General features: G+C 42.6%; 1 protein-coding gene across 7 annotated transcripts in view; it reads left to right on the forward strand.

Moving 5' to 3' along the window:
* Positions 1-27,167, forward strand: part of IKZF2 (IKAROS family zinc finger 2) — a 118,387-nt gene that overhangs the window by 73,530 nt on the left and 17,690 nt on the right. For 5 of the 7 annotated variants that reach the window (XM_017838151.1, XM_017838157.1, XM_017838154.1 and 2 more), the window contains one exon: positions 21,310-21,495. In XM_017838151.1, coding sequence (XP_017693640.1) covers positions 21,310-21,495 — 186 coding nt within the window. The remainder of the gene's footprint in view (positions 1-21,309; positions 21,496-27,167) is intronic. The other 2 variants (XM_017838153.1, XM_017838155.1) reach the window with 1 other exon arrangement.

Below are 27,167 nucleotides of genomic sequence, written 5' to 3' on the forward strand. Positions count from 1 at the left end.
ACAGATGAAGAGTTAAAACTTGGATTATTACCCTAAAACCTAAATTCTACATGAAAGTGAAATGCCACTCTGGATGTGAGCATGGTGCCTTTCTGTCCCTGCCATGTAGACAAGCTGAGTTGGCTTATGCACACCTCTGTGAGCCTGGATCATGGAAAAGATGGGTAGATGTTCCCTAGAGACTTAAAACAGTTTCATATCAGTATACTATAAGAGCACTCTCTGCTTTAATAAAGCACACATCAAGGTCTGTAAGTAGGCCTGGAAGGTACAGCAGATCTAGTAACTGCATCCAAGGTCTTTTCCAACCCAAATAATTCTATGATTCTGTCAATGTTTACATCTTCTGCTACTTCTGATCAGAAAAGGAGATATTAGATAAAGTATAGAAAGAAGAGGTTAAAAACTGTTTTGAAATATGAGACTTCAATCAGGTCTCGTTCTTAATGTCTAAATTGAGGTGTCTGAATATATTTTTATATTTATAAGAGGAGAGCTGATCCTCAGCTGATATAGGCTGGAATTATATCCCCTAAGCAGGAAAGTACTTCTGTTTTGCACCAGTTGAGAATCTGGCATGTATCATCATAAATGCAAGACCAATTTCTTTTTTGTTATGTTGTACATATGTCCTTTTCCTCTTTAAATAGGAGAGTGCTCTTAATAAAAAAAAATAAAACAACTCCCTGAAAAACCAAACAAAAACCTCACCAAAGCAAAATTCTTTTCTCCTTCCCAAGAAGGTCTTAAACTACTGTGGAAGGCAAATTGTGCAACAAAGGAATTGAAGAATTTTGTTAGATCCTCTTTTTTTCTCTCAGATAGTTTGATTTGTGGATTTTAGAACATTTTGTGTCACCACTTAAGTCAGTGGCACCCTCTCACTACTGCCAGTGTAGTCAGTTTTTCCTCTTCTTAATGCAGAGTTTTCATATAGTACAGCAGGAAAGGTGAAAAAATAAGGAAATGTAATTACAAACAGAAATTAGCAGAAACATCTCTGAGATATCTCAAATAGCTGATACTACCCATTAACTTTAAAAAAAAAAAGATAGCTTTTTTTGTTGTTGCTTTGGGTGAATGTTTTGTTCATGCTTTTTAATATTAATTCCTATTTATTTGAAAATGTTTCTAAGCATCACAATCTATATTTTGCCTCCCCTTCTCGTGCAGAATAATATCTTACTGAGTAAGTGTTCCCAGGACAAGTGGTTAACAAAATATTGCTCTGCATCTGTAATGCTGCTGCTGTTTAACCCTAAATAATTAAGGACTTATCTTGCAGTGATTTACTCCTGCAATTATTTACCTTTTACAGACATATGGAGTTCTGATGAACTTTGTGTCTGTATTTTCCTCCCACATGCAGCTGCTTTGATTTCAGGAGTATAATGATGCCTTCAGGACATAGTAGGATAATGCCTGGGGAGAGATTCATGCGCAGAATTACACTAAGAGTGGGCATGAACCTCAAGGTACTTACAGGACTTTCAGATGTTGTTTTCAGAATTAACTCCATAGTTCCACAACACAGATAACAGAGGAGAGGTGCCTGAGAGAGCTTCCAGGACAGGAATGTAAGGACAGGCTGTGGAGAGCTGGGACAGAAGCTGGTAGTCCCCTCCCACAGGATGCACTGGAAAAACCAGCGGGGATTGGCTTCACCTTGCCTGGCTTTTGCCATTTTTAAAGAGGAAAACATCCAGGCAAATCCAACCTGCTGATGGCAGTCACAGAGTACCTGCTGTCTCACCCTGAGATGTGCCCGTCTTCTCCGTCCTCGCTGGAATTACACAAGACAAAGGCAGATACAAACTAGATGAGACAAATCCTGCTGTAGGCAATTAATGAGCATACCCCAGAAGTTTTAAGGGAGACAGTTGATCTGACAGGTCAATCTGATGGTTAAAGCACCCACACAGACCTCCATACTTTGAGAGATATGAAGTCCAGCCTGATGCTGTTTTACCCCAAAAAACCAGGCATCCTCAAATGGGCACATAAAATTAGCAGTGAGGTTTTGACATGGATTTCTCTTGTGTCTAAAGCAAAGCCAAGTCACCTCTCCCCCCATAATGCTGTTGTAAACATAAACAAGGCTTTGACAGTACTTGAAAAAGTCAAGGCTGCAGTAATGAGCAATCTGGAAGAGCGCAGAGCAAAGATGAGTGCAGTAGTTTTCAGAGCAGGGCTTGGGCAGTAAGTGGTAAATGAAGGATGGGGTCACTTGGTAAGGGGAAAAAACCTCCACAGAATAGGTTTTGATTAAGCAAGAACTATCCATCCATTGCACTAAGCAAGGATGGTCCTGTGGGCAAATCATTTTGTCATTAAAAGACTGTCTTGTCATGTGTACACACAAAATGGCCACAGGAACCTTAATTCTGGAATTTCCTGATTTTCCTTTATGACCTTGGTAGCTTCAGTCATGTTTCATTACTGTGGGAGTATGTAAGCATCATTCATATATAAAAGCAGTTTTACTGTTTATTTCTTTCTAAAAAAATGGGTAGCCAGATCATTATTTTTTCCGGTCACAGAAGCTTTTCCTCACAATACATTTTAAAATTTGCTTTCAAGCTACTTCTTTCCTGCCTAGAAAATGCTTTTTTCTACCCCCTTTTTTCCCTCCCCCCTTCATCCTGCATTGCTACTGCACGTTGTTTGCTACTGCCCAGTTCTTCAACAGCACTGAGCTGTGGTACCACTTTATTGGCAAAAGAAAAGCAGAAAGCATTTGTTTTGAAAAGAAAAGCTCTGGCAAAAACTCCCAAAAGCACAATCTTAGCAAGCTATGTACAGTGTGCAAGATAAAAGGCATGTCTAATTAGAAAGGAGAATGCCCTGTTCATGGAAACTCTTTCCATGTTTCTTGATTTGCAAGTCCATCTTTCTTATCTCTTCTTGTCCATAAGGACTTTCCTCCCAGCCCTTCCTGGGTGGCAATGAACCATTCGAGGTGTCCCAAAGACCTGCAGTTGTATGGCAGAACGGGAGAGTGGTATCTGTGTGTGCAGATGTTCTCAGAGCTACGAGGAACCTGTTTCCTAACCCTGATGACATGCCTGCCTCGATACATGTTTGGGAGAGTCATCCCACCTGTGAGTGGCTCAGCCTGGCTGAAAAATTGGATGAACAAGTGTCAGAATACACAATGCTGTGTGTGAATTCCTGGCTGTAAAAAGCCAGTGAGAGTTACTGAAACAGTGGCAAGGATGGTTATTAAGAATAATGAAGAGTCAATGTTTTAAACTGCTTTTTTTATCTTGAGGAGATTTTTACCATTACTAACATCTCCACTCTCAAAAGGCCCAGTATCTACTCTGTAAGAATGTCATAATTAGAAGAATCTTGGGACCTGAAATTCTCATTGCACTCTGAACTGGACTGACTGAAATACATTGTGAATGGGGGAAAAAAAATTTGAAAAGTGAACACAGGTGAGGGGATATTTTGCATACAAATCCCATCTCTCCAAATGGGTTAGCAAACAGCATCTTCCCTGGGTTCTGATGAGCCGGCGGGTATTTATTCTGTTGATCTGATACTTAGAGTTCTGTTTAATCAGGGAGAGCTGCTCTTCCTCTCAGGTTTTCTTGTAATGTTACAGTTAAACTCGGTGGAGTTAACCTCGTCACAAAATCATTTTGGGTTTTTCTTATCATTCTCTGGGTTCCAAACTGTTATTAGCATATGCACAGTACTGCAGCAGCTCTGCTTTCTTATTAATGCTTCCAGTACCCAGAGGCCTTCACTCTGTGCTGTAGAGTGTCTAAAATCTCTGCTATTCTGCTTCCCATTTATTTGTGTGTGAATTTTTACAAGGTAAGCTCCAAATGTGTACCAGGGTAGGAGTTTGTTATGCCAGGTCTTTATGCCCTGGGGATCCTTGTTTAAAATTTAATGCTCTGTAGAGACAACTTGTATCCCATGCTTTTGCTTAAGCCCTATCTGAACTTGATCCTTTAATTAGGGGGATCCTCTTCACCACCAGAGCACTACTGTGATAAATATTGGTATCAAGTATATGAAAAGATTGTCTTTTATGGGCTCAGAATTATCTCAGTGTAGAAGCTTGGCCATGCTAAGCCTTTTCTACAGAGCATAATTACCACTGAGAAATCTTAAATCAAAGAAATTTTTTGTTTAAAAATGCTGTGTGATCGTGATCATCCCAGCAAAAGTACATTTGGGCTTTGTTTTTGGAGGAACTTGTGGAAAAATATTGTTCTACCCAAAGACAGGAAGCGTTCTCTTTTTGCTTCTTGGACTTTTGAAAGTCTTGAAATTCCATAAAGATTCCCTCTTATCTGCAGTGGTTATGGATCAGGCTTTGACTGTTCAGCCCAGGAGATCTGTTTCTGGCAGATAAAAGGGAGAAGCAGGAGAAGTGGTCCTGGCAAGCAAAGGTAGATGGGCTCTGTATCAACCTGGTGAACACCTCCCTCTCTTAGGACTGGGTATCAGCTTTTTTCTTTTCCCACCCCTCCTCCCTCTGGGGTGTGTGATTGAGATAAGGGGAACAGATGCCCTGCAGCTCCCTGTTTCTTGTGGTGCCTCTGTGTAAGCAGGAGGTGGCCTGTTCCTTCTTTTCCTGATCCAAGTTTCCTCTCCTTAATGAGACGGGTGGCCAGAACTGGTATTTGGTGTCAGTTTAAGTCTCTGGACCCTTGGCAAGGGAGAGTTTTCTCTTAAAGCAGGAGATCCTGCACCCTGAAATGGAGAACAGTGCTAATACTCCACCACTGCAGCTTCACCATGAGGGGAGAGATTTCCCAGGGCAGATTTCAGTTCTGCAGTGCAAAAAGGTGGGGACAGGGTGTCTTTTCCACTGCAGTACATGGAGATAACAAGGTCCTTCTTTAGACAAGCATCATCATGGTGTAGGATTCACACGAGGTCATCCCTTGTTAATTTTGACCAATTCCTTTCTTCCTTATGGAATTCCTGTGTCAAGATGAAAGTGTGTGTGTTTGGGATGGAACTGCTTACATCAGTTTTCTTCCTGTCTTCTGTCTCTCCTCCACATTAGCAATTCACATCCCGGTGTCATCAGTCAGATTGTGTCCCTCTTTGTGTCCCTCAGGCCACATACAAGCAGAACAAAGCACCTGGGCCTGCCCTGCTGGGCTGCACTTTGGAGAGCAGACAGACACCTCTCCAATGCTGGGTGATGCCAGCTCTTAGGCCAAACATCCTGCTCTGGAAGCAAATGAGACAGTGACTTTCTTTTTCCTCTGGGTTTTTATTCTGCCACAGGGCTATATGTGGGATTTCACTGGCATCAAAAAAGCATGAATGTGGTAAGACTTCTGCAATAGAACAGCAGTCCTTCTAAATAGCATGCCTAATCTGTTTTTTAAACATCCAGAGACACTGTTTCTATCACTTCCCTAGGGAGACAATTCCACTTCCCATCTGCTTTTTATAGCTATGACTCTCATCCTGATATTTAACCTTAGCTATCCTTTCTTTTGTTGCAGATTATTGCTCTTCCTAACACTAGCTTCTGTGACTGTGAGTAATTCCTGTGCTCAGTTTACACTGTGACAGGCTGTAGTCATAGGTCTGGCATTGATTCTGTTCTAGTCTGTGTTTATCTTCCAATCCTCTCGTCTCCTTTTTGATTACTAATTTTGAAATTTTTGCTACTCTTATTCACTTATTTATGAGGGACCTAAATTGCAAAGTCATCTTACACTTCGGAAACACAGGCCAGTATAGATGCAGAACTCTTAACCTTATCTCTGCCTCAGTTGCCTGTCAGTAAAACAAAATAAAGAGCACTTCTGCACCTAGTTAAGATGGTGAAAGGGCAGCACGCTCGAGTCCTTGCAAGGTGCACACATATTGCTGCAGTGAAGGTCATGTAGGTACATCATGGAGCATTCAGTGCTGCTGGTGCCCCTGCTGCACAGCGCTGTACATGATCTCCTTAGTTTTACTTAGCCTTTGTGCAGTAGTGAAATGAGATAATTACAAAGTGGAAGGAATAATAACTTTGTATTGTTACCATAACCACTGAGGTATTATACCCTGATACCAGCGTGATTATCTCAGACACAATAGTAAGGTGATTATTAATAATACTAAAGGACTTACTACTTAGCCTGCAATTTTTGCGTCGTTTCTTTTATAAACCTTATCTATTCAGCCCCAAGCCTGTGTGAAGTGGGTATGTGTTGTTGCCTCCTTGTTATCCATTTTTCAGTGATGGGAAAATGAAACAGGAAAACCCCCCATGAGACCCAATTTGCAAATTGAGGGACCTAAACACCAAGGTATCTTTGTGTGCATCACTTGTCCTTCTGCACCAGAATTACAACGGCAGGCTGGCAGGTGAGGGTCTAGTAGCTCTGGTATTTAAAGATCTGTGGTCCTTTGCTCCTTTCAGCTCAATCTAGAGAGGCCTTGTTTTCCTTGCTGTCAGGGATTGTTTCAGAAGTGCACTGTCTTTACGCTTGAGTTGGCACATATATGCACAAACCCCCACTGTAAGGTGCAGGTGTTACATGGTTGGGCTCCACACCATGTCGGGAAGCTGAGTGTTTCATTGCATTAGAATAAGCTTGAGGGATACAATGCAACCCATCAGGAGCCCTCCTGCTCCACAGTCAGCCCACTGAGGGGGTTTTTGCAGACTGAGATCCAAAAGGTGACAGAGAACTTTTTTGTGCACTTGAGATGCAAACATGGTTTTGGCTTGACAAAGCCACGTCTCAACAAAACCAAGATAACTTCTTCCATGTACTCCGAGCAGCAAAACACCACAGCAGCTGTAAGGAGGAAAAAAGTGTTGGTTTTCTTTTTTTCCCCTGAGAAAATTATTTTCAAAGGCAAAAAGCTACTTATTTCCTCTGAGGAAGGGAGAACCCAGGATTTGGAACTGGCCTTTGATAGTTTTTGAAGGAGTTTGTGTAACCTTTCAGCTTGAGAATGTTTGAGCTTGGAATCAAATGGTGGTGTGAGGCCTTCTTTCATATCTCAAGGCTGTGTTACAGGGCAGTGTGAAATGGAGAACCACCATGACATTTTTGGTAGTATGAGAGTGTTTTAAGGTGTAAGAGGTATTTTTGCCATCTGGAAAGGAAGAAACTAAAGAGGGACAAAAATAACCCATAACCCACAGCACGGCAGGATTGTGGAAAGCTACTACTGATATATTCTCCTGAGCTCTCAGCAACCTGTAATTATGAATTGGCTTACAGCTAAGATATTGATGGATATCACTTCAGAAGGAAAATGAGAATGTCTAGATTTTTTTGCAGTGAACCTGTACTGAACTCTGTGTGACTCTCCTCCTATTTATAACCCTGTGTGAAGTTCAAGGAAACTTGTCCTGGAGGTTTCCCATGAGAGGGAACTGTGTTTTTACCTGACTAAAGCTCTCTGGATATATTCCCATTTTTTATTTGATCTAAGTGTGAACTCTCTCCACCCTCTGCCCCTCCTTCCTTTCTGGAGTGGTTAGAGAGGTTGATTGCAGCCAGGATTACACAAGAGATGCCAGTTGCACACATGTTTTGCATAACTGTGCTGTGTTGATTTCAGACAGGGTGCCCCAAGTTCCCTCCCTGCCTTGCGACAGCAAGTCAAGATCTCTATCTTCATTCCTGGAGCTGGAGAAATGCTGGTGAGGCCTCCACTATTGAAATTTTGACAAAGAGACCTGGCTGGGACGCTCCCCAGCCACACAGCTATCCCTAGGCTGCAGTGCACTTGTGTTTGGAAAGCCTGTACTCTAAGGTCGTTTGGGCTGTTTGTGTTAAAGGTGCAGGAGTGGGAAGTGCTGCAAGTGATCCGTAGGACACTGTAATTGAGTAGGATTTTCACTGTAAGCCAGCAGTGTTCCCTGGGATGCTGAGGCTGCTATGAGACTCCTCCTGCCTGGATAGCCAGCGGCTCTGTGTTAAAGATGAGGGAATGTGCTCCCCAAGCATGTGTCCTTTCCTTTTCCTCCAGCGAGACAGGCATAAATATTCTCATGTGGTCTGAGATGGTTGAGGGCTTGTGGTGAGAATCCTGACTGGAAAATTAAGACAAGCTCATCCCAGTGCTTATTTTGGGGCTAGTTCCATGTGGTTCTTATCTCTAAAAGCAGTGAAGTCTGCTTGATTTCAGTGAGAATAAGGGGCTTTGGCAGCCTAGGTTTTAGCCTGTTTTGGTTCCTTTTGCCAAGAAATAGGTACTTTCTTCCTCCTGCCTCTTTTCATCTTGGAGTGGAAGTCAAGACCAAGCTGAGCGGGGCTTTGAGCAACCTGGAGGAGATTGGAACCAGACAATCTTTAAGGTCCTTCCAACCCAAACCATTCTGTGATGACAGCACAGGGTGTCCCCTCAGCTGAACAGGACTGGGGCTGTCCCAGAGCTGCCCATGGCACGGTGCTGTATCATGGGGTAGAGCTGGCCTCACAGGTAGACAGAGTCCAGGTGATTTAAGGGCTTCAAGGTCTCGCTAAAAAATAGATCACATGCAAAAAATACACTGCTCAGAATCAGATGATGAAATTTTTATATAGAAGAGTGACATGGGCCGTAGACTCTCTCTCACTTGGATACCCTTCATGTGCCTGCATTCTGCTCGTCTCCTTGGAGACAGTGTCTTGTCTGAGAGCAGTTAGCCTTGGCTAGGGAAAGGCCTGACATTTCTGGGTTGTGGGATAAAGCTGTGCTGATGAATTTTCCAACAACCACAAAGGCAGGATTTGCTACGAGCATAATCAGTTCTGTACAGAGTTATCGTGTGAGCATCTTTCTCTAATACCTCTCTGGGGACACCACTCAAGTCCCTGGTGGGAAAGACGGGTTCAAAGATCTTCGAGGGGAGCCCAGCAATCCCCATCCCTCGGGTATCAGAAGCACTTGAGAAATTTCTCCCTTCCCTTCCCTTCTTCCAAAGAGCTGAGTCAGCTGGACTGGCATGTCTGGAACTCTGTGGCACCGCGGGCAGGCAGCCTGCCAGCTCCATTACACACTGCATCCAAAGGAACACGTCACTCCTCTCCCTCGCTCTTTTTTTTTCCCTTTGCAATCTCCACCCTTTGCCTTTTATTTTTCCTTGTTGATCCGTGTAGGTGAGTCAGAGAAACCTGCTCATCCACAACCTGTTCCTTCTTGCCAAATCCTGGAGCAGCACTCCCAGTTCTTGTTAGGTGTCAGGAATAGGTTATGAAAACAAAAACTGATACAGTCAGTGTACTGGGTATGGAGCCCCTACTGTAAATGAAAATTAAATGCATAGTTAATGTGCCACTGTATATTTCTAATAGAGTGATATCTTTTATAGGAGACAATTCACTCTGTGCTTCATAAATAATGTTAGTGTTCTTCCTATAAAATGCCAGAATGGAAAAGGGAAATTATTTAAGGCATAAGTTAGAGAACATTTAGGGGAAAAAAGCCATCTTAATTCCACTGAATTTTAAAACAATATAAGAGTGGAAAATTTCCAGTAGGAAAATGTGTGGTTCACAAAACTGTTTTTTTGTCTGAGGTTTTGATATCAATTGTAGTTTCACTAATCTGAAGAAACTCCATGGCTATTGGCACAACTCCTCAGAGCTTACACTGTTGATGAGTTTCTCACCCCGGGAATTAAAACATCGTGAGTCTGGATCCCTGATATCACAGATACTTACAAATGAGAGCCCAAGGTGATAAATTAGTCTTTTTATTCACCTTATGATACTTATTTCATGAGGGGAAGGGAGTGGGTGACCAAACATGCAAGCTAACTTTTCCTCTTTGGTCAGCTGACTCCAAGAACTGGGAGCTGGAGGAAAACACGGTATCGTGTCTGCCTTGAGGTGAAACTGCCAGTTTGGTAACGCTGTAGGATCAGGTGTACCTCGATATTCCCAGCTACATTTCCTTCAAGCCACATCAAAGGCTTGATTTTTGGCATCTTGTGTTGGAATGAATCTACCCAGCTGCAAAGAATAGGTCATCCACCAGGAAAAGTGCTTTGTTGGACTTTTACGTGCCACAGTAAAATGTCCACATTAGCTGTATTGTGAAAAATATATCCATTATGTTCATACACTGGTCTTCCATAAGCAGTGAGTTTGTCCTGGGGGCTAATGATGAGCCAGCTTCAGAAGGCTGCAAGCAGAATTCTGGTTGAGATGCATGAGATTTCTGCCTTGATCAGCATGGAGCACTGGTGTACAGTCGCTGGGATAGGATCCCACCACTGGAGAAGAGAAGGGAAAGGGTCAGGGTGAGATACAGTAATTTCTCAGACTTGAAGCCCAGGACAGGAAGAGAGGAAGGTTTATGGCCCAGCCACCTTTTGCAGGGGATGAACCCAGAGTAGCAACACGAAGGGACTTCACAAAGGTGCTCAAGGCATCAGTGTCACGGGTGGCAATGAACCCAGATGTCCTAAATCCACATCTGACTCAGTTACAAAACCCTCCACATAAAAAAAAAAAAAATAGATGTAAGAAAATGAGAAAAAGATAATTTTTTTTCTCCCAGGCATTGAGAAATGAGAAAATTTACATCCTTTTGCTCTTGATTCTGACTTCTTGGTGAAATCACTTATTTTGAAGAGCCTGGTGGACCCTTCAGTATAATTTATTTTTTTTTTCCCATCAAGGAATTCAGTTAAGTCTGTTCAGAGTTTCCTAAATTCCCTGCTCCTACAGGAAACCTTTTAAAAGTACTTCTGGATGCTTAGAGACCTGTTTTCTGTTCTCCAGCTTTTCTGCCTTTACTTTCTGCCCAAGCAGTTGCTTTTTCTTCCTTTCTTTTCTTTTTCTTCCATTTGGTTTAATTTCACACCCATATTTAATTTCCTTTCATTTTGTATACCTCCCTTTCAGTCACGATTACAGTTTTTGAATCTATCCAGGGCTTGTAGTGCAAAACTAATTGCACCAAAAAGGAAACATTCTAAAACCCCAAATCTTTCCTTCCTCCTTGCCTTCCTACTAATTCTCTCCACTAAGGAAACCTAAAAAATCCTGGGTATAAGAAGTGCTCTGGAACTGTTGTTATTTATTTTTTGTATTACAAAAAAATACAGCTAGGAAAGATATTGAGATGAACAGGATTGCTGACTTTTATCACCTAGAAAACATTAACGTAGCTTCAATATCAAGACATACACACTTGATGTAGAGATTTGTGCTAGAACAGAAGCTGTCCAGTATCCTAAGATCCTCTCTCAGAGTTAAAGCATCCCACTATCCTTTAAAAGGTATCTTTATAGTCAGTTTTTGTTGTGCTAAGAATTGTTTTCATACAAAATGGTCCTGCCAAATATTATAGTTAATTTTGAACGTGGAGCAGTGAAGACTACAAAGTGTAGGTGATGAGCACGGTGGGGAAAATGAGGCATCTGTCCATCCGTGGTGGCAGCATTTTCATATGCCTTGATGAAGCTGGCATAAATGCTCTGGGTGCTGGGAAGAGCATTTGGGAACAGTGAGCTGGCCCGAGAAGCCTGGAGGAGACTTTAGCATATGAGGTTTCCCAAAGTAAGCGGCACAGCTTGGCTCAGCACCATCTGCTTGAGACAAGTCCCACCCTTATTTTGAGTTCCTCTGCATCGTTGGTGGTAAATATATGTGTTGTGAGGCAGGGAGCAACAGGGGGAGATGGGAAGGCTGCAGAGGTGAAAGGAGGCAGTCAGCTCTCTTCCTGATTGACCTCGTTTGACACTGGTACAAGACATGACACAACCACACGCTTGAACAGCAGATCTTGACGAGGGTTGCACGAAGGCATGGGCCACACTGATTCTTGGGCTTTTAGGGAAGTGTGAATAAAAATTTTCGTGTCCCAAAGGAGCCCATTAGTTTCACAGCCTGACCTGCTTTGGGAAGCAAGATTCCCTTCACTACTGGCCTCGATCAAAATAAGTGAGAACTCCCGACTTCAGTGGAAGGGAAAAGAAGAGCTGTCAATATTACTCTAACTAAGTTGCTGTTATCTTCCTGACAGCTCGATCTTAACAGTCTGTTTCCAAAACTTTGTTTCTGACAGTGACAAGAAAAGGGAAAACGTACAGGAATGGAGCCTGTTCTTCCTACCTGCTAATATGAGACATAAAACTGAAAGGTGTCAGGTGCTAAAAGAAATGCTTTTTCTTGTGCAGGAAGGTATAGGTGGAACAGTGGAACTCATTGCCATGGGATAAAAAGAAATGAGCCAGAGTTCAGGGTTTGTTCAGTGGTTTTATGCAGAAGAAAACTATCGAGTGCTGTAGTGAAAGTTAAACGTTGCATATTTTCTGTTTCCCATTGTTTATCTAGTATAAAATTCCTGGTACTGTGTTTGGCACTGCCTGCTCCAAATAATGCATAGATCCTGTTGGCTTTGTAACGTTCAAGGGCTTCTGCAGGATATGCAAAGGGGCTGCACTTGGAATAAACACAAACTGTACACAGTTGATGTGGGTTGGCTTCAGGGCATTGCTTCCGTTGACAGTACCGATGAATCTGGCCCAACATCTACACTTGTTTTACCCAAAGAGGAAACAAAAACCCCCAAACAAACATAAGCAGTCGTGAAGGGAGTGTTTGTCCAGCAGCATTCCTGATCTGCACCGAGCTACCCACACCCTGCACTGACCCTGTGAGCTGTTCCTCCCCACCTGCTCTCGGAGATCGGCTTGCAATGACATGTGGATCTCCAGTCACCTCCTTACATTCCCGCTGAGCTGTGGCACTGACAGGGAGTGGACAGGGCAAAGGAGAACAACAGACCAACCTAAACTTGTTTTAATTTTTCCTGCTCACTCTGTTGCTGGGTTAAAATGAAGAGAAGCCAACAGCACATTTGGGAAGGTTTGTCATGTGAAGTAATTAACACTCTGCTTATCAAATCAGCTTCATATAATGTTAAAGGTCTGAAGTGGAGTGGAAAGTACAGAGCTGGTATGTAGAGTTAAGGTTTAACCTCTGTCTTCAGCTGGTTCCCTCCCACATCCAGATAGCATGGAGACATTGCAGGGTGGAGGCTCCTTTCCAAAGTCACCTCTCGTATTCCTTGGAAGGCCTCTCCCCCTTTAAAAGTAAGTGATGGTAAACCTGGCTGCTTTAAAGTGATTTTGAAGCCAGACAGGTGATAAAACACCGGTTATTTTGTGGACTTCCTGGTTTGTGTTAGTTTATCTCAGCACCAGAGTGCAATTTAAACAGTCTTCTTTTAATAGTATTTAACCATTTCAGGGTTGATGTAGAACTCCTGGGAACCCCACCGGTGCTGGGGTGCCTGGCATTCTGGGGTGTGTTGGTGTGGGACTTGGACAGTGCACTCAGTTCAGTGGCCTTGAAGCGTAAGTGCAGAGTATTTGCACTTGAAATTTTCAAATATATATGTGGGGAGGGGGGAATCTGAAAGCTTCATTGCCATTAATATAAACTAAAAAATGACTATCGGGTGCCTTTTGGCTTCAAAGCTCCTATATCGAAGGCAATGCAGGTAAGCCAAGAAAAATACACGAGGAGAGTTTCTGTGTGGGGCAATATATGTTTCTTGAGATGTAGAATTGGAGCAAGTAACCGTAAATTTCATCTTTTTCAGAACTAAATGCAACAATAATATCCCTATCTGTGTTTTCCTTGATTTGGTGTGTGATTTGTTTGCGTGGTTTCACAGAGACAGGAATATTTTCCTTCGTTTGTAAAACATACACAGATAGAACATACAAACCTGCAAAGCAAACTGTTTGTCTTCTGTGCTGCAAAGGAAGAAAATGGGTGTAAGGTCCTTGCTTTTCTGTTTTGAATTATTTAATGTGTCCTGCAGGACTGTGGCGGGAGCCTTAAAAGTATCTGGACAGTTTGGAAGATTTCAGTAATTCTGTGACTGTGCCAATGAAACAGGAGTTTGTTTGTTTGTTTTGTTAAACTTCTGGCACAAAAATGCCACCTGCTTATTTATAACCCTCGTGGCAGATTGAAACATTGTTTTATTTGTAAAATCCTGCAGATCAGTTAATAAATGAATACAATCTGATGAATCAGATTATATAACAGAGCCACCAGTAGCTGCAAGATAAGTTGTAATAAACTATTAAAGTTGTAACAGGCTTCAGGCAGAACATTCTGAAGGTAGAAATAGGGACCCAAGCGCTTAGATACTGTACATGAGTACTGATTTATGGTAGATTCTGGCCCTGTGCTTATACACAGACAAGGTATAGATAGAAGAAGTTTCTCCTGACTAGTGCATTTACTTGTTCTCCACGTTTGTGTTTTTGTGGGTCTGTTCTAGCCAAGCTGTAGCATGGGTGAAGTCCTCAGGGTTTATATATAATCTGGTGTTTAGCACTGCTTGCCACAGAAGATCGAGGGAGAACTGAACACTGGTACAGTACTTTACTGTTTGCTGCTTATTTTACAGTGCTGTAAACAACTAGCAGGTAGATGCAGGTGTCAAGCTGCTGTTTTGTGTCCTGGAGGTATTTATAGGAGAGGCAGGTGTGTCTAGGAAACCGAGGGGTTGGAGGTGGAGGTTTTGCCACTGTTTTACTCCGTGGTGATGCACCGTAACCATCTCGCGGTGTTTCACTGCTACCTGCACGGGGCTGCTAGAACAGTACATGGTAGCTGTCAACAGAAATAACTTACCATTGTCTGCCACTGTGCAAAAGGTCAGGGCAAGCTGGTATTCATTTGCTGGGAAGCTCACAAAATGTTGTGGCTGTGGAACAGCCACATATATATCAATATATATATCAATAGGCAATTGATAATAATGTTGACTAAGAGACATTGGGCCATGAGGTCTTGAAGTCAGTCAAGTGCTCTATTTTGAGCTCCAAGTCAAGACCTGTATGTAGCTTCTCCTGTTGTAATGCTGCATTTTGGTTTTTGAACCTTTTGAGTTGTCCAGAAACCTTTTTAAGCACAGATCTAGTTGTATGGTTTCCACTACTGCATGATCTGGTGACCCTGTTGGTTACCACTTGACTTCATGAACCCTAAGACTTGGCCCAAAATGTGTTAATCTAAAAAGTGCTTGTAGAATGGAGACATCAGCACTCCATGAGATCCAGAAATGTATCTGCATACCCTGGGTATTGCTGCCTCTGCTTGGACTGCAACATTAAAAGATTGAGGTGAAATTTTTTTAACATGACTAGAGATTTTGTTCTTTCTGAAAATCAGACTGCTTTAAGATGTCACAGGTTGGGCACTCAGAAGTGAGTGTATTTGACACCCCATGTCTCCTATCCATGTGTTTGTGTGCACTGCCAGCCTGGAGCCTTATTTTAGATGTTTCCATGTTGTGACTTCTGCATGCATGTTGTATTGGACAATCTTGGGCTGGCTGTGGGACTGGATGTTATTTCTGAACTCCAGTATATACGGATTGTAGTGTGTGTGTGTGTGTGTGTATTCTCACAGGCACAAAAAAAAAAATCAATGCATCAAAGAGCCCCCATGAATTTCAATTAACACATTTACAGTCGTTAGGCACAGCAGCATGATGCAGCATCAGAGTGGGAAGCAGTTCCCTTTGCAAAGCTCCGTGCTGCTCAGAGCCAGCATGGGCTTAGGTCTTGCTTTAATTTTTTTGTGTGATTAGTTCGTTCAGGGGTCTATTATTCATGTAAATATTTTTGTGTGTGAGGCTCTGAGCTGGGCAGCTGTAGAAAAGATGAAGCACACTGTTTAATTACAGTAGCGAAGCGCAGGGACCCTGTGTTGTGTCTCCACATCCTCAGCCCTCCTGCTGAAACCTGGGCCCTCCCTGGCTCTCACTGTGTCCTTGGCGTGGGAAATGGAGGTGGGAAGGACTGCAACAACTGTTGTATCCCCCTTTCTGTGACCATTGCATGCTCTCCTTTTTGTTCTGTGTGGTGTGAAATGTCCCCAAGCTCAGGGCATTTGACATCTCCCTGGGCGGACTGTTTCCAGGTCTGAAAGGACACTGCGCTGCACATGCCACATGTTGCTTTTTTTCTGATTTGGTTTTCTTATTATTCCTGGTTGATCCTCTGCTCTGTGACACCCTAAGTATCTCCTCCCGCTCTTTAATGTTCACTCCTATATCTAATAAAATCCCAGCGTATTATTAAGTCCTTAATTTCTCAGTGGAGATACAGGCCCTATTTTTCTGTGTCTCCCTACTTGTGTGAGCTCCACCAAATTCGCCTCTGTGCATCTGGCAAAGTACACGAGTTCATTTACATGCTGTAAAGAAAGGAATGATTACCTTAATCATACGTATGAATAATTGAAGCCCAGGAAATCAGAGTAACTTGCCTGCAGTCACAAATTTGTAGTGTAACCAAGAGTTGAACCCCGCGCTCCCTAGTCCCAGCCAGCACCTTGATCATATTTTCTACCTATGTGTTAAAGCTGATTGTGCTCTGGTAAGTCCTATTGAAGGCAAAGGGCTACTTTGTGGTAGCCACTGTGCAACTGTAGAACAGTTCCCTTCACCCAGGCACCTTCCAGTTTTAGGGAAGAAAAAGATTGGTGAATTAATATGGGTTATGATTGTGGCAGTGGATTCTACAGCCTTACTGATAGGTGTGTCAGCCCAAAAGAACATTTTAACCTCAATGCTACTTCAGAAAGCTTCAATCAGCGAGTACTGGTGTTTGCTTCAGCTATGGGAGCTCGGGGCTGAGTAAGAGCTCAGATTTTACAGAAATAAGCCCCACTCAGTGCACTGCCATCAGAGGGTCTCCCTCAGACCAAAAGTAGCTGTGTCAGATGACCACATAGTGCAGAAATCCTGGCTGGCTTCGCTTCCATGGCCTGGCTGGGGCAATAGTGCAGAAGTAATGGAAATGTGATCCAAAGCCCAGTGCAAAGTCACTGGTCCATGGATTGGGCTGGCCTAAGTCACACGGCCGCAGTGATACCCGTTCCTGTATGAGCAGGTGGTGGTAGTGGTTGAGCTGTCGCCAGGGCTTGGGACACAGGCAAAGGGATGGGAAGGGGTTCTGCTCTGCACTGCTTCAGGAGAATGTGCTACCCAAAATAGGGAAATGTGGGAGTAGTTAATCCTGACTGCTGAAACCAGTGCGTGTTTTGTCATTTATCTTGAGGGAGGCAGGATTTTGGCTCAGCAAAGTGTGTCGTAGCTCTTAACCTGTTCCATAAACCTTTCTCACTTTATATGCTTATGGCAAGGTGTTACCTGGGATGCCTTGTTGTTTCCCTTTGACTTACTTTATATTCTGCTCTGCACTCCCATTTCTTTTGAGAGCAAAGTGCTGCGTGAGTGCCTCACGGTCTCTTTTACTGACCTTTTTTATGACTTTAGAGAAGTTTGTCTAGGGCCTAGTCTGCTTTCTGTCTTGAATATTGACCTTAGAGTTACACCATCTCATTGTTGCTGCACGTAGACTTCTCAGCTACCAAAGTTCACCCACAGGACTCAAAAGTATTCCTAACTCAGAAACACCTTGCTTTTATGTCCTCCTCCTCTTCCCCCTCCTCCCTCCACATGAGCATTTTAATTTCACAAGCAAATTCCATTTCACTGTGAATTTTGACAAGTGGTTCACCTGTTTCAGGGTAAAAATTGTACTTCAAATTTAAATGTCTTTTTCACTGTGACTGTCATAATATTTTCCATTTGAGGCTGAGATTCCACCGTGGGTTTTCTGTGCCATGTTGTCATCTGTACAAATCTGAGCTTAAATGTGTGGAAATTCTGACATTTCAGTAAGAAATATAAAGTGGTTTTTAAGTGTTCTTTAAGTTAGCTGTTTCATAGGTGTGGCCGCTGGGTTTTACCCAGTGCCCTGGTCTTTCCCAGTTCAACAACAGACCGAAGATTTCTCAAAGATTTGGGGCTTGTTTGTGTTGAGTGTGGTGTGTCATGTCTATGAGAATAGGTTATGGTAATTTTTTATCTGATTGTTTGTCCTGAAAAGGTACTGACTTTGCTTGGGTGCTGCTGCCACTGTCAGTGGTGGGTGCGTGCAATGCCCCGTGCGGTGTCCGTGTACCGTGGTCTTAAGTGGGGATCTCGGAGAAGGCAGCTTCGTGTGAACCGAACTGAGCCAAACTTTGAGTGGTTTCACGGTGGAAATGGCTCCACAGTGGAAAGACCTGCTTTTAGTGGGAGCTCGCAGGGGGGTTTGGTAGGTGTAGTGCTGTTGGACTCTTTACCTTCAAGTCAATGGCCTATAGACAAAGACTGCTCGTGCCCAGTGGTGTGAGCCATGTGTTTTGGGGGCAAATTTTGAATATTGGTCTACCCTAAGGTATTTGACAAGACTGAAATCTCCTTTGGCAGTCATATGTTTTCATGTCGGCTGTTCTGTGGGACAAAGTACGCGGTTGAGATCGTCACCGGAATTGAATTCTCTAATACACTGTTACAACTTTCTGTCGGGTAATATGAAATACATAGAAATGTACACCCACTGGCAACATTCATTTCCACAAATATATATATATATATGTATTGTCATTGACTGCTTTGAGAATACAAGGGGATATTTGCAGCTATTTTGGTGGCTTGACATTTGTCACAATGACACGATTTCTACAGTCTAGACTGTAATTGCTGCCTCGGCTTGCTGCACCTCTGACCAAACAGGCTGTGAGATTTGCTGGTGACACAAACTCCTGCCATCAGACCTGATTCCGTTGTGGTCTGACCTGATCAATTGCTCCCCAACCCAAGTCACAGTCACTCTGTAATTTTGTAGCATAAATCAGATTTTACACGTGTGGGGCTGTGATGGGATTGCATCTCTAGAGCCAGGGGGGACAGAATTTGGAAATGAACCCGAGGGAGTTGTACTCGATCCTACTCAACTCATGCTCACAAACTTCATTCTTCACAGTTGTGTATTAGGCAACATGACTAACATTTGCCACATGTTGTTTATTCTCTTATCTTCTCCCAGAGGAGGGAGCGTGTGTGCTGGGACTATTTCTTTCCTTGGGGAATTATGTTCCTCAAATCCCATATTGCCTGTAAAAATCATGCCTTTATCATTAGCTTTTATCATCTCTATTAACCTTGAAATTTGATGGAATTTAGGTAGATGACCATCCTAGATATTACTGGAAAAGCTCTGCCATGTTGTGTGTGAATAGTTACTGAAATGGTTGCAATGCAGGGAGCAACCATTTGAAGAGGTCTAATAGAACCTCTTTTTTGATTGTTGAATCAATTATTTCTCTGTAATGTGAGCTTGTAGCAGAATATTTCTGTGTTAAATGATAATAATTTAATTAATTATGTCTGCATTGAATAGCTGCGAGCAATCATCCCTTTCCTTTGTGTCTTACAGTTTATCTAAATTGCTTGATAACCTGGTGTGGCCAAACTGGTTCAGCTCAGTTAACATAATCCCTTCCATTGCACTGGATTTTTTTTTTATTAGACATCATATTAGCTTCTAATGAGGGCATCAGACTGGCAGACATTGATGCCATCTAGATGCATGATGAAGCGTTGTAATGGTGATTAGAAAAGTCTTTCCATCCTAGGGAGCCTCCAGTGAGTTTTCCTAAAGGTGCCTCCAGAATGAGCTGGCTGGTTTATGTTTAAGAGCTAGGGCTTGATCCAGATCATTCACATCAAGGGCAGTTATTCTGGGAATGATAATGAGCCTCACGCTGGGGCCTCCACTGAGGTTTCCATTACCAGCATCAGTTATGGCAACAGTGTAAGCAAGTGAGCAAAGTAGAATAAAGGCCACAACGACTCTTTAGTCTGAGACACACTTTCTTGAGGATAAGCCTTATCTCCAAATAAAAAAAATCCACAGTTTTGATACTTATTAAAAACAGCTTTTTTTTTTTTTTTCCCCTGGTGGAAGACTTGGTTGTGTCACTGAACTGCACACACAAACTCCTTGGGAAAAACTGAAGCTTTCTGCAAGCATGCTCATTTCATCAAATCCCTTTTTTTCTGAGATAAAACCATGTGAAACTGTTGGACCAGCTCTGGTTCCTCAGGCTCAGGCTTTTTCATCTTCCATCACAGGGTGATGTGGCATGTGCTGGTCCTGCAGAGGGCCCAGAGAATTGCCCTAACTCCAGGTTTTCCATGTTTGGGGCTCCAGCCTCAGCACCAGAAACCCTCTACCTAGCTTCTTCTTGACTGCAGCTGTCCTCCCCACGGCTTCCCCTGCATTTTCCCTTCCCAGGGGTGACGGTGCAGTTTGGCTGCAATTAGTACCGCTCAGATTTCATTAAGTAAATGACTGTGAAAAGCTTTCAGTATTGGGACAAACCCAATAGAAACATGAATATTATCCAACAGAGGATGTTCTCAATTTCTTTGGCCAGAAACTAAAATTCTTACCGAAGATTTTCAAAACTCTGGGAGAAGTTTGACCTTCCCCATCCCTCAACCAGCTCTGAAATTCACAGCCGATGGTGTTTTACTAGACTTGTAGCACTAACTTAATAGCTCTTTAGTTATTAAAGGATAAATGTTCATGTTCTACAAGTTTAAATTATATTAAAAGCCTTTATTAGCGCCGCTTGGCAAAATACCTTCTGGCTAGCTTTCTGGCCTTGGGCTAGGCCATTCTTGTGGTTTCTTAATGACATACTATGAAAAGGATATAATTTATGAGAATTTGGTGCCAGGTTTTGCATGTATTAAGAAGCATTTGCCATTTGTGCATAATGCTGCTGAGCAAAACAAAAAAAATATTTAAAACTGGAGTTATGTCTTGCATTCATCTGGCTTGATTTTAATTGTGCATGACTTTTATATTTTTATGTATATATGTATATACATATATAGATGTATATAGATTTATATTATATATATTCAATATTATCTGGTCTCTGAATTACTGGTGGTTGCTCAGCTGTGACATGTAACAGTGCAGTTACCAAAGTTACTTTCTGTTTATTTTCTAACCTTCCCTTAGTAGTTCTGGCAAAGTTTTCTCAGTGAAAGAACTCCTCTGGGCCATGTAATGGGTTTCCCCATGATTGGGAGAAGAATTAGGCCACTGGGGCAGCTCGTTTTTATTCATGCCATGGGCAAAATATGTCAGAAGTTTCTTTCCCACGAGACTTGGTGACACGCAGGCAGTGCTGGGGTGTGATTCAGCTGGCTGGTATTTTTTCCCCTCTCAGCATCTGTTTATTTGCTTTGCAACCAAGTCCGCCTCCTTTTCCTTCTGCTGATACAGCGCCTCAGAGTGAAAAACGGATGGGGCAAAGTACCCGGCGGGTGGGAGGAGGTGTGTGCGGTGGGAAAACAGGGCTGGGGAAAAGGCCTGGGACTCGAGTAACCTTTCTTAGGTGTCTTTCCACCACAAGAGACTTGTTTGTGGCAAAGGTGAGAGTTCTTCTGATTGCAGAAGCGGGTTGCAGTGGATTTGACCCCATGCTCTCATTCTTTCCGCAGTGGGGAAGCCTCACAAGTGCAACTACTGTGGCCGGAGCTACAAGCAGCGCAGTTCGCTGGAGGAGCACAAGGAACGCTGCCACAACTATCTGCAGAATGTCAGTATGGAGGCTGCTGGGCAGGTCATGAGTCACCATGGTGGGTGCAAACCGTCTGCTGAGGGCACTTGGACTTGGAGCATCTCTTGTGGGTTTTTTTCCGTCTTGTTTTTCTTCCTTCCTTTCATCTTTGTATCGTTTCCAATTTAGAGATTGTTTATATTCAGATAGGCAGAAGGAGAAAAGATGGGCTAAAATCCTCACTCTGTCCAGTTTAACAGCAACATTTTTGCTGATTTTGTGTTGTCAGTATTTAGCTTTTTAGTATGTAAAAATATACAGAGACGAAAATGAAGCAAAGTCACCTGAGCAAAATTACCCTAAAAGTCATGTCATAGAATCATAGAATAGTTTGGGATGAAAGAGACCTTAGAGGTCATATAGCTACAAACCCCTGCCATGGCCAGGGACACCTTCCACTAGACCAGGCTGCTCCAGGCCCCATCCAGCCTGGCCTTGAACACTCCCAGGGGTGGGGCAGCCACAGGTTCTCTGGGCAACCTGTGCCAGGGCCTCACCACCCTCATAGGGAAGAATTTCATCCCAATATCCCATCTAACCCTGCCCTCTGTCAGTGTAAAGCCATTCCCTCTTGTCTTGTCTTTCCCTGCCCCTGTCCCAAGTCCTTCTCCAGCTCTCTTGCAGCCCCTTTAGACACTGGAAGTCCTCCTGGGGCCTTCTCTTCTGCAGGCTGAGCAACCCCAGCCCTCTCAGCCTGTCTCTATATCAGAGGCGCTCAAGCCCTCAGTGCATCTTCATGACTCAGTCCAACAGGTGCACATCCTTCTTATGTTGGGGGCCGAAGCCATGTGTAAAATGTGTGATTCCCTTCCCACTCCTTTCTGACAGTGAGTGATAATTATAAGGATGGTGAAGGTATTCAGAAGTCATTATTTCTCCTTTCTGTAATATTATCTTATCCCTCCAGAGAAGGGAGGGATAGATGTAAAAATTGCTAGAGCAGAATGGAATTCGATAGAGTTGTTGAAAGTAATTATAACGAAAAAATGTTTGTATGCATTTACATGTGCTAGTATTAATATGTTAACTAACACTGCATGTGTTAATATACATAAGGACTGAAGATTGCCAAAAGATTGTTGAAAGCAAGAAATGTCAAACTCTGTGAATTTGTTTTCAGAAATTTCTGGAGCTATTAGTATGGATAATGAGCATAATGCCTCAGATTGCAGGGTTGAAGGCTTAATCTGTAGCACTAAATGCTAAATGGTAGCTGTCCAAAAATGGTTACAATTTAATTCAAAATTAGTGTTTCATAAACTCTTCTGAAACTGATAATCTCTTTCCTTTTAAAAGTTGTCTTTAGACGTTTGGTACTTGAAGTGTTTAAAATTTCATACTATTCAGAAAATATTAAAATTGTACATTTTCCATTTTGATTAAAAATTTTCATATACCTAAGAATACCCAAACCAGTTAGATTGTGGGTGAATGAAAAGGCAAAATACCACTTCCACTTTTTTCCATTTTGCTTTTCATTGTTGAGTGGAGTCATATGGCTTCATATGGAAAGTAATTCTGTAAAAGTTCTGAAAGATCTTTTCTAAAAACCTGAAAATCCAAGCTGAGATAAAATCTATTCAGCATTGCTAATACGGGCTATATTTTGGCGACAAAAATCTCCAAAATATTTTAAATAGTACTTTTCCATGAACAATTTATTCCTATAATGGTATTTTAAATATATTTAGTAGTCATTGCCAAATATTCATACAACTCTATTAAGTAATTGCTCTCTTCATAGACACCCTGGAGACTAAAATCAACATTTAAAATGTCATGGGTGACTTTAAAGATGTTGAAGTCAGTGATTATCTGCCTGAGGTGGCTTTATGCTGGCCAGTAGGCAGGCTGATTTCAGGGCTTTGCTATTTGAAGGTACCTGTTGTGGGCTTGGTCTCTTGGAGCACTTAGAAGGAGTTGAACCGCTGAGTTCATTCCCAGCAAAATACACACTCTTCATGCTACAAGGGTGTGCCTGTCTAGTTAACCAGGGAGGTGATGACTTCAGGCAGCCTTTCCTTAGGGAATAACAGTAGGCTGATATAGCTATGACAGCCAGGGGGTTTGAGACCACGTTGTGGAGGAGCTTCCCAAATTCCACTCAACGTCTGGGTTTATTATTCAATTATTTGTTAAAATTAGGTTTACTCTTGTTGATAGATTTCTGAGAAAATCCAGATCTTTTTCTGAGCTGCCTAATGCCATGACAAGAAGGGCAAGTCTTTAACCTTGTCTCCCCAAAGAAGCTGCAGTGGCTGACCTTGCATTGATTTTTCTACCAACTGAAGTTAAACCAGTGCAAACCCCATGCGGGACAGTTCTTTTCTTTACAGCCTGACTGACTTTGCTTGGGCTTAAAATAGAAATGTTCACACAACCACTTCACTTTTCTCAACCAAATTAGCTTAAAACAGCACTTTGAATTCAACTAGTGCCTCTTTCTCCTCCGGGCAAATATGTCTGTGCCTCCCCTGGTGAATGTTTAAGGGGATGTTTGATCCGCTGTCTTCATTTCGCTGTTCAGCGAGGGCACAGTGAGGACAGGCAGCGACAGGGAGCTCCATATTCAACTGGGACCAGTAGTAAATCTCACTTCTCATCCTAGCATTGCTCCCACCCATGAAGCTCAGCATGAGAGTCATGAGCACCAACCTGTAGAACTCTGCAGCAAAGTCCTTTCCCTTTCTCTCTGGCACCAGAGAAGAGTACAGAAATGATTACTCAGCTTACAGCTGAGTCTTAGAATAACCCTGAAAAAATGTATTAATTTCCTTCTCTCCCATGTCACACATTGAAATGATATTCTTGAGGATGACTGAGAGTATGCTTTGGAGATTTTGATCACTGGTTTATTTTGCATCCCATTGGGGCTGAGTTTTCCGGACGCTCTTTCCAAATACTTGGTTTGGATTTTTTTCAAGCATTGTGCTCAAGATGATCAGTTTGTAGGCATGTTACAGACATGGGTGCTTTCACCGTGGCCTGATCAGTCCTTTAATTTCAATTATCTCTGTCTTGCAGATGGCTATATCACCTGACTCAAGGCACAAGGGGAAGCAAGGGGAGGGGCAGAAGGGCTAGTTTTGTTGTGTGGGTAGGAACGTGCAAGTCTCTGCGTCTCACTCCATCCTCTTGTGGGATGCCAGTTGCTTGCTGAGCTGCCCCTCCTTGTGGTCCTGTTCCCTGCTCAGCAGTACAGATGCTGCAAGAGAGCTCCCATGACTGGGTTGTTGGCAATTTTCAGCCGAGCAGTGCTGGCCCTGGAGGGTGAAATTAGTCTGCGGTCTCCTGGCTAGCGGCGTATTGGGGGTGACAAAAGGGACAGTCTCTGAATGCCAATAACATGACCTTTGCAGGAACGAAGAGGGAGAAATGTTGAAGGCTAGCATGGTTTACACCCAGTTATGCGTTCTTCTCCACCTCCACAGAGCAAAAAGTCCAGGGAAATTCTTCCGGTGGGATGGAGAAGGATGCTCTTTTCGGGAGAAAGAGAAAGAAGCCCAGCCCTGGGCTGTGCGAGGCTCAGAGGCCAGCTCCACAGAAAACACACAATGGCCTTGTGTCTTTCCCTCTTACATGGTTGCTTAAAACATCGTTAAAATGCTGGTCCCACAGGAGACTTCACACCAGGGTCCATGGGAATATTTCCTGTCATTTCTCTGCACACACACACTTCTTTTAAATAGCAATATTGTGAGCTTCAGAAAGGAAATTGAGGTTGATGGAGTAATACTAATTTATACCAGCTGAGACTTAGCCCAGTGTCTGGTGTTTGCACACAAAAGTATTTATCAGCAAAACACACACTGGGTAATTTTTTTACTTCTTTCCCCCCTCCCCCCACCTTGTTCTTTCCTCACTGGAATGACATAAACTTTTAAAAAAGTTCATGTGGTTTTTTACAAATTAAGAAGGAAAAACTCAAAGATAGTCACTTTGAGCTGTATGATTGAAAGACCAGTATCATCAACAAAAGAAAGACTTTGTTCTGAAGACTGTAGAGGTTTGTGAATTGAGAGTTTGGGCTTAGAAACATTTCATGTTAACTGCTATTGAGAATATTTACAGTGTTAGGGATAGTGAATGTTTTCATGGGCAATCCAGAAGCACACCCTGATAGCTGATTAAGAGCATCCCTGAACAAAAACATACTCATGGAGTATGTTTCATGGGCTTTTCGTGAAGCTTGATTTGTAGAATAAAAAAAGTCTTCCTGAGCTGAGGCTGTAAGTTCTCAGTGTAAAATGAGTTGCTCTAAGCTAGTTATGACCTGCCAGCTGTTCTTTGGTTGCTCCCGCTATGACGTACGATGAACTACAACAAAAAAGGAATTGCATTTACTGCTGAGTAAATGTGTACACATGAGCTTCTACCACAGAGCAGCTGATTGGTGAGAACTGGTGGTTGTGTTTGATTGGTTTGGTTTTCCCCTTTTTTGTTCTGTTTTTTCCTTCAAAACAAAACAAAAGTGATGCAAGCTGAGCTATTTTTCCTTTATTTGTATACCTTCTAAAATTGAAATGAAAATTAATGTACCTAGATTTGACAATGTACTCCTTAGCTTAAAGCTTTGGGTTTCTAAAATGTGACATCTCACCTGTTTGGTCCAGTCTTTCCTGTCATTTAAATGGTTTCAGAAACTAGACCATTTCCCTCTCTCCCTTCTCCCAGGAAATCTGCATAACAAAACATGTTCTGCTAACTTATTCCCATCGTAACACAAATATTGGTGTGATTCATTGTTTCTGTTGCAAAAGGGCCATGCCCTGGATTAGAGACTTGAGTTCTGAGGTGGGAAAAAGTGCCTGCAGCATGAAAGGTAGAAAAGAAAATGCTTTTACTCATGATGATTTTACTTTTAAAAGGAGTCCGAGTAGGATTTTTGCCTGACTTAGAGAAGAGCAGATGTCTTTTTTAGCACTATTCATTTTTCATGGAAGAAAGGTTTCAAATTCTATGCAGGAAATTTTACACACATATGCCCAGCAGTAGAATTATTTAATTATTACTTAATTGTTATGAGACCCTACAAATGTCATTACATTTGGGGCTTATTCAGGTGGCAGTGAAACTAGTTGGGAGGTTTCGAGTGGTTTTGCGGATAAGTGCATTCCTGCAAAGCCAGCATGCTTTGAGCTTGTGTTCCTAGGAGGGATTTAGTGCACCTCCCTATCACACCACCAACCTCCTGTGTCCTGTCCCTTTCCAAGGGCTGGAAATCTTTGAAGTGTCACTCAGGTGAACCTGGCCCATGGCAGTGAGTGAGCAGCCAGGGTTTCATGCGTGCGTGTGCATGCATACACTGAGTTTGGGTAAGCCAAAGGACAGTCAGATCCAGTTCCCAGTGAAAATCAGCACACATAATCTTCCCTTTCTTCCCAAATCTCCTTCGTAAATACTTGAGTAGTGCAGATAGCTCCTGACCAAGCACAGTATTTAATTAACCTTAAAACTTTACCCTTAGCTATTAAAGTATTCCAAACCTCCCAGTCTGCATTGGGTATTAATTAGGTCACTTGAACACCGCATCCCATTTTGTTGCAACATTAGATTCATTTCATATTTATGGGGTTTTTTCCTCCCTTTCAGGGATGCCAGCAGGACTGCCTTGTAAATGAGAAACCATTGTGTTTCTCAGGAGGAGCATCCTGTACGAGTAAAAAAGCAGCAGAGTAAATCATTTTATAGCATATGGTAGATTCCAAGCCTCAAAGTACTCAGCTTTCCATAGCAGCA

Source organism: Lepidothrix coronata, unplaced genomic scaffold, assembly GCF_001604755.1.
Source record: "Lepidothrix coronata isolate B3197 unplaced genomic scaffold, Lepidothrix_coronata-1.0 Scaffold326, whole genome shotgun sequence".
Classification (NCBI taxonomy): Eukaryota; Metazoa; Chordata; class Aves; order Passeriformes; family Pipridae; genus Lepidothrix; species Lepidothrix coronata.